Source organism: Lycium ferocissimum, unplaced genomic scaffold, assembly GCF_029784015.1.
Source record: "Lycium ferocissimum isolate CSIRO_LF1 unplaced genomic scaffold, AGI_CSIRO_Lferr_CH_V1 ctg12213, whole genome shotgun sequence".
NCBI lineage: Eukaryota > Viridiplantae > Streptophyta > Magnoliopsida > Solanales > Solanaceae > Lycium > Lycium ferocissimum.
The window spans coordinates 15,714-24,219 of NW_026714238.1; the positions used below are offsets into that span (position 1 = coordinate 15,714).

At 37.5% G+C, this 8,506-nt stretch overlaps 1 protein-coding gene across 1 annotated transcript; it reads right to left on the reverse strand.

Moving 5' to 3' along the window:
- Positions 1 to 2,077: 2,077 nt before the first annotated feature.
- Positions 2,078 to 5,313, reverse strand: LOC132041910 (probable receptor-like protein kinase At5g24010). The gene has a single exon (XM_059432587.1). It carries the CDS (start codon positions 5,103 to 5,105, stop codon positions 2,643 to 2,645), a length of 2,463 nt encoding a protein of 820 aa, XP_059288570.1. The 5' UTR covers positions 5,106 to 5,313; the 3' UTR covers positions 2,078 to 2,642.
- Between the last annotated feature and the right edge of the window lie 3,193 nt (positions 5,314 to 8,506).

Genomic DNA, 8,506 nt, shown 5'->3' on the forward strand with positions numbered 1-8,506 from the left:
CTGCGCGCCTACATTAAATGCGGTCAATAAAGGAATCTTTTATTTAAGGAAGCAAGTATGAAGGAGCTACATCAACGAGAAGAATTTAAGGAAGCAATAACTGGAGATCCTAAATCAAGTTGAAGCCGTGTACAAGGAAAGCTAGAAGCAATAAACTGGAGATCTTAAATAAAGTACCAATTGAAGTCGTCAACAAGGAAAGCTACCTAGAAGATAGGAAAGAAGACCACTGCGCGCCTACATTAAATGCAGTTAATGAAGGAATCTTTTATTTAAGGAAGCAAGTATCAAGGAGCTACAGCAACGAGAAGAATTTAAGGAAGCAATAACTGGAGATCCTAAATCAAGTTGACCGGTGTACAAGGAAAGATGGAAGCAATAAACTGGAGATCTTAAATCAAGTACCAATCGAAGTTGTCTACAAGGAAAGCTGCCTAGAAGATATGAAGATCAATCAACATTGAATGCTCTTGCCTTATTTTTGGAAAATCGGAATCATCAATATTCCTATTTTCCAAGGATCAAATCTCTTGGGTTGCCTTCTCTGCTTGAAGAGCCAATGGCTATATTTTGAAGAATATAAATAGAGGCTTAAACAGACGAATGTAAATTGTACTTCATCTCAACCATCCCATAGTCTTTGCTCTACTTTTCATAAGCATTGTAATTCTGAGTGATTTATTGTGTAAACAAAAAAGAGAGCAGAGATAAAATTGTAGTTGGTGAGGCATTATATCAAAAGATTACGAGAGTTTGAGTGTAGACGTAGGAGCTCCATTCAAATGAAACATTATACCCAACACCTTTACTGAGAGCTGCAGAGAACAACCTTGCAACCCAAGGGGACTGGAGTAGGATCCACATTGGATCCGAACCAGTATAAAACATCAGGTGTCACTTACTTTCTGCTACTTTCAGTACTATTATAAGTTACTTTCTTATATAAGCCATAGTCGACTATTGAATCCTCAAAGTCGACTTACTAAACGAAAAATATTAAACTCAACCCCCCCCACCCCCCACACACACACTTTCAATAGCTACATAGATGAGGCTCCAAATTTAGAATACAAAAGAAGAAGTCTCACTATTATTAAATAATATTTTTTAAATCTAGATATATCAAGACAAAAAAAAAAAAAAACAAAGAGAGAGAGAGAATCTAGATATATACGTCATGTGAATAACAACGGAAATAGAAATAATTTTTTCTTGAAAAAGAAAAAGATGTTTATAAAATTAATTAAACAAAAAAATATATCATAAAAGATAAATTAGTTAAACCATAGTTTCTTATATTAATAATAATTAGGTAATATTTTATAACCAAAAAAAAAATGATATAAGAGAGGTAAGTATAACAACAAACAAGGTAAGTTAAATGAAATCAAATTTGAGGGAAGATTTATGTAATTATTCCTTTAGCTTTTTGGACTATAATGATTATATAGATAAAGTATTTTCTTGAGTGACCTTATTGATCCAAAACAAAACATAAATGACTTTATTAGCAAATTTGTTGCAGTTGGATGACCATTTAAACTATATCCTCTCGAAAATAGAGGGAGGATTAAACAACTTACAAGTATTCTACAGTGTTACAAGAGGACAAGGAGCAGTTTAACTTGAATCTTTATTCGGAACCCATCTCTAAAAGTAACACTTTAGATGACCTCTCAAGTTAATCGAGTTGAATTTTCAAGGTGTAGCATTATCTCAGTATTGCAGTTATATCCAACATGTAAACAATGAATTTTGAAGATTAGGTCGAATATATATTATATATAGACACACACACAGAGACACTACCCCTTTGGTTTTTTAGTAGCAATATATGCTTGAGAAAATTCTCTCCATGAGTTTGTCTCATTTTCTTCTGCTATTCCACATGGTTTAGTCATTAGGATTCAAAAAGCTGTTACACACCTGTTACATTTCAAGTACTATGAGTTAAAGGCTATATCTGTTGAATTGCTCAATCCTAAACACAAGGCCCTTTGATGCATGATCCCAGACTAAAGTTGTCATATTGGTAAAAAAAGAAAAGGCTGATGGAAAAAAATAGGACAGCCGTCCGTAAGGAATAAACATAACTAATATTGCAGAAACCTGCTAGTAATAAGAGGTTCAAGCAGAGTAGTATCTCCATGGTATTAGGAGCATTGATAAATCTCAAAACATGAAATATTTACTCATATTTATATGCTTTAGTCCTCAGTTGAAGTACTCTCTCAGATATAGAAGGTAACATTCAACCCAACTTTCCGTCTAGGTATAGTCCGGAGCTCATATCCACTCTTTAGAAGAATGAAACGTTTAGCCTTAAACCGTCCAAAAGCATAGCAATAACCAACATGAACAGACTCTGATGGATTGGTACACAAGCACATTCCTGCTTGTACACAATTATCGATGTTCATCACTCAAGCACTATGTTTCTTTTGCAAGGAGCACAACCATGACATCGAAGGACAGGTTATCATATGATGCACGTTTACAGTATATTCTACATGAATCTTGATCCAAATAGCAAATGTTGGGTCTGACAATTAAGAAAAATGTAATAAAGCAATCCAAAATCAACACTGATACCTCTAAACTGCTGAGCAATGATTTGACGGTGCACTATAACTGTAGACAAGTTATCTGCCTTCATTAGTCATCAATTGTGAAAATACCTGGCTTGTAGATATCTCTGAAGCCCCATCACCATTATATGCCTCATTGCGGGTGTTGGGGAGACCCTCTGGCAGTGGAGAAATGGAATTGGAAATCTCAGGCGGTTCTCCAACTGCTCCAGATTCTTGAAGCTGGAGTGCATATTCCAAGTTCCAAAGTACATCACCCATTGTTGGCCTATCAATGCCATAATCAGCCAAACATTTCTCTGCAGTCTCCCCGAACTTGCTCAAACAGCTTAGCTTTATCTGACCTCTGATATGGGGATCAACAATCTGCTCAAGTTGCCCATCCTTCTGCCACTGCATAGCCCATTCAGCCAAATTCACTTGCTCCCGTGAAAGAAGAGGATCAATGGCAGGTCTAGCACACAAGACTTCAAAAAGAACAACTCCGAATGAATAAACATCTGACTTATCTGTAAGCTGCTGCCTCCGAAAATATTCGGGATCAAGGTAGCCAAAACTTCCTTTTACACCAGTGCTGACATGGGTCTCATTAAGACATGGGCCTGTCCTTGAGAGACCAAAATCAGCAACCTTAGCAACACAATTTTCATCAAGGAGGATGTTAGTTGACTTGATGTCACGATGGATGATTCCTTGAGCGAAACCTGTATGAAGGTAGTGGAGACCTCTTGCTGCACCTATGCATATCTCAAGCCTTTGCTTCCAAGATAAGGGTGATATTCCCGGACCATACAAGTGCCTCTTAAGAGGTCCCTTCTCCATATACTCGTAAACAAGTATCATCTCTGACTGTTCTTCGCAATAACCTACAAGTGTAACAAGATGGTGGTGGCGAATCTTTGAAAGAACAGTGATTTCAGTCTGAAATTCAGGCAGGCCCTGCCTCGAACCTGGCACACCTCTCTTTATAGCAACCTTTCTGTTGTCTCCAAGTACTCCTTTGTATACCATCCCAAAGCCACCAGAACCAACTATCAAACTCTTTTCAAAATTTTTAGTAGCCAATTGTATTTCAGCAAAGGGAATCCTCTGGCCTAAATATCCATTTGTTCCAGGTGAAGTCCCATCAGACAATGTACCATGGGAACTACTTCCGTATTGACGTAAAGGCGTCCAGCCAGCGCTCTCTGAACGGTTCGGTTTCAGTTTTTTCTTTCTGCAGACCAAGAATAGCAACGCAGCAAGTATCACCACAGTCAGCAGAACAAAACCTCCGAGAACAGAACTCACTATAACCCAAACATTTCTCTTCTTAGAACCTGATTGTGAAGCCACATAATTAACCATTTTCATAATCTCAACACCATTCAGAATGGCATTCTTCCTCATTGTACTACTTAGGTTAGAAGGATCGATGCTTACTTGCACAACACCGGAACTTCCTGAGTATACCACAAAATCTATGTAATAGGGTGTAGCAAGCTCACGGAATGTAACGGAAGACAAATCAAGGTCTTTGTATGCTGTGAAGCCGTTGAGATATACATTAAAGTACAACTGGCCAGGTGACAAACTAACAATGTCACAGAAATGCAAGCGAACAAAGTGGGAAGCATCTCCAGTAGGCACTGGAAAGTTCCATGTGATATTGAATATGAAATCTGTAGTTACATTCTCCCTATTCATCTGTTGTGCTGTCATATAAACATTATCAGGAGCGATTTCCCTTGTGGCACCACCCTTTTGGTAATTGGGAACATGAGAGGTTCTTGCAATTTTAGCAGCATATTTCAAGACCAGAAAATCTTCATCTGGAATCCAACTTCTCCAAAGAGTATCATTAAAAGGAGTTAACTTTAACCCTCCAACATTGATCCTATGAACAGTTTCTAATGTTTGTAAAGTCATATTCTGACTGAACTCACCAATTCCCCTAGGACCAACTGATTTAGCCCCGTCACCAATTATGAAATCGTCAGGGGCTGAAAACACTTCAATTGCATTCACAAAAGCAAAATTGGATTCATAAGTGGGTGTGAACTCAATTTCAAGTTCAAACTTCTCCACCATCAATATAAACTCTCTAACCACACTAGTAGTAGTAGTAGTATTAACACTAAAATTGCTAAAAAGCAGAATCTCGTTGGCAGAAAAACTGAAACTTGCTTTCCTGAGATCATAACTCTGAGCGGTGAATGGAGAGAAATGAAGGCGCAAAAAATGGGTCCCAATCTTGTTGATATTCAACACATACCTTGAAGCCCTATTGAAAACTCTAGCAGTAGTATAAAGGAAAGACAAATTGGAAGATGGGTTTGGATTTTCTTGAAAAAGTGACTCACCTTGAGAGGTATGAACTGAATTATGGTCATTAGAGTCCCCAAGGAAGCGTCTGTGATCAACTATGGCATCTGTATTTGAACCACAGTTTATCAAATAGTTATCTTTGGGGGAGAAAGCAGTTGTTGATGAACAGAATGAAAGGATGAAAAAGAGAACAACTTTACAACTTGTCATTGGGAAAACTTTTAGTGGGTTCTTGAAAAGCAAGTTCAGAAATGGAGGCGAAAAGAGAAGGGGAGCGTATTTATATTTAAGAAGAAGAATGGCTGAATTCTTTTCAACAAACAGAGCATGTGAATTTTCTAAAGTAGGAAACTATAGTCTAGAGAGAGAGATAGAGGGAGGAGCAGTATCCGCATGAGAGCTGTTCAATAGAGTGGGAGATTAATAATGTCCTCCACTTGGAACTCTCCATATGTAACACATTACTATTATTATTATTATTATTTTCTAGCGTTCAATCAATCACCCAAAAAAAAAAAAAAAAAACAAACAAACAAACAAACAGTACTCCCTCTTCTCAATTTATATGACTTTTTTTTTAAATTCTTAAAAAAAAATGATACATTTCTAAATTTAACTCAAAATTTTCTATTTACTCTTAATGAAATAAGTTTTAGCCGCAAAAATCTTTTTGGCTTGATTTAGACCATAAAATTCAAAAATGTATTTTCTTTTTTAAACTTAGTGCTTAGTAAAAAAAAAAGTTCATATAATGTGGTCATTATGGAAGAGAAGAAATTCCATTAAGCATGGAGGATCAGTTACTCTCTACAGACTGAAACAACAAGTACAACACATCATACACCAACTGGCAAGAAAGAGATTTCCATGGTTGCAGAATTTATCTAGTGAGTGGGAAAATATGCAGCGAAGCACCTTAGTAGATATAAACCAAGAGTTTATTATGCTAAGGTGCTTACTGTGGAGAATGCCACCTTCGGGGAGATTAAAATGTAATACGGATGGGGCGTGCAAAGCAATCACGGGATCGGTTCATATGGATTACGCATCGAGATAGCTATGGAGATTTGGTGTATGCGAAGCACAACAAATGGGAATAGCAACAAACATGGAAGGTTTAGCCGAAGCCATAAAACGAGGCAGCGAAGTTACGCAAGAACACAACATTCAACAAGTTCGGTTGGGCCCGATTCACTTGTCCTTTAAAACATCTTACAAGATACATGGATCACTCCGGGAGGCGAGAAATCGATTGAAGAGATCAAACGGGACATGAGAACGATGTACGATTTGCGGATTAATCATATTTTCGGGGAAGGCAACAAGCTAGCAGACTTTCTAGCAAATCAAGCTTTGGATCGTACGGGGATCAAAGTACATGATTTTCTATTCATGCCGGCGAAGGAAGAAGAATTATCAACATGGACAAATCACAACTTCCTCGACGGGATCGAACGTGAGGATTCGGTACTTGACAATCAACAATGATACTACATGTATGGATAATCATATGGTGTGCACGATTTGAACTAGCATCAAGGCTGATACATCAAGCTCACAAAGGGCATACTAGCTTAGGCATACAGGATAGACAGTTTCTTAGTTTTTTGATATTAGCTAGTTCATATTTTAGACATGCTGTAATAGACTATATTTTACATTATGCAATTTTGAATAAAAGGTTCTAACAAGACTGGCCTGTTAGAGCAAAGTTTGCTTAAAAAAAAAAAAAGAAGGTGTATTAAACAAGTAACATATCTAAGTAAAACATCTTTTATGAATTCCATAAAAAATAGTTTCCATCTTATCAAATGAATCCTAGTTAGTGTATTTTCTATTTCAATTTATGTAAATGGTTCAAAGTACAGGATCAAAACACTTAAAATAAATATGAATCTGAATATGGATTTTTAAAATTTTTAAAATAAAATTTACATATTTAAAAATTATACTAAAAGTACAACAAGTCAACATAAATAATGATTGAAAATACTTTTAGAAATGGAGAAAATTTTCGATAAAAAAAATCCTCAAATAATAATACTTTCACATAAATAGGACTGAGAAAGTATATGTTTGATAATTGTAAATTTCTTGCAAATGTTTACCCCGAATTTAGGTAACCAATTGAATTTGTAAGTGAGGTATAGGATATGTGGATGAACTTTAATCTATTTTGGGTTTATAGGAAATAATTATAGATTTGCATGTTATAGCATATGTATGTGAACATATGCGTTAGTGATTCGAATCAAGATACAAATGTTTATGATTAAGCCAACTATATTGGAAGAATAAGCATAAAATGCCACTGATCCGGACCAAAAGAGAGAGAGCTTCAATATATAATTTCTATTACAATGTTCTTGATCTTGAAAAAGCTAACCCTTAAAAGTAGGAAATGCCTCCTATTTATAGTTTTGCCTTATGGGCCTTGCCTACAACATAAAGCCTTTTTCAGAATAAAGTAAACCCTAAAAGGATAAGGTTGGGCCGTACGGTCTGACACCCGTACGGTCGTCGGTACAATGTGACAGAACGATGTTGACGCGTGGCGATTTTATAACTGATTAACCGGACTAACGGCCACAATCAACTCGGCCATGGAGAAACCGGACCAAACGATTTCCTCCGCTTTCTTCTGATCAACCACTTCTGGTGCAATACCTCCGGTTCCAAAGAAAGTCTTCATGCGCACGCTTATTTCTTTCTTCTCTCGATTCCCGGTCTCATCGGTCTAACATAAATCCGATTTTTACCGTATACAGATAGTCCCCACACTTTCCGGACCGTAGTTTTACCGGAGTAACGGGAAGTGGATGAGTCACGAAACCGGTGGTTCCATAAGCTCGTTCTTATCTTTTCATTTTGGCGAGAACAGTTGCGTCACGTCCCTCTGCCATCAGCCACGTGTCTCAACCCGAACGGCCAACTTTGGCAATCGTTATAGCGCACGTCGTTTCAAATCACTTCTCATTAATTGTGGGACACGTGGCATCCCCCGGTTGGCTGGGATCTGTAACCGTCTCGGTCCGTATGCCTATATAAGGCCTTTAACCCTCTCTTTTTACCATTTTCACTTCCCCTTCTTCACTTCTTTCACTCACTGATCGTCCTTCTCTCCAATTTTCTTCTTTGATTGTGATCATCCCCTTCCTATTTGTTTCGATCATAAAAAGACCAACTTTGTCAACTTCTCTACTGCCGTTCTTTCAGCGAAAGTGCTACTTTCTTTTCTCTCATTTTGCCATTTTGAAATTTTCTCTCATCGCTTCTTCACTTTTTATTTTTTGTAACTTGTTCCTTCTCCTCATCGAGTTCACCGAACCTCCTTTTCATTATCTAATTTAAATGTACGCAACACCGAAACCACCTCCCGGGATGTTCCCTCGGTTTCTTCTCGAGACCGAGCCAACTTCACAACCCAAGGGAAAAACCTTCGTTGAGCCCCTTGCTTTGGACATTGTACCGTCCAAACCCAACTATAACAAGGAGTTTGAAGTTGAGAAGCCTTCTCCGGTTCTGGCCGATAGAGGGTTTGATGTAAGGCGGTATACATCGTCCATTACCGAGGAGAAACTTGATCAAGTCGGGTTGATTGCGGATGGGAT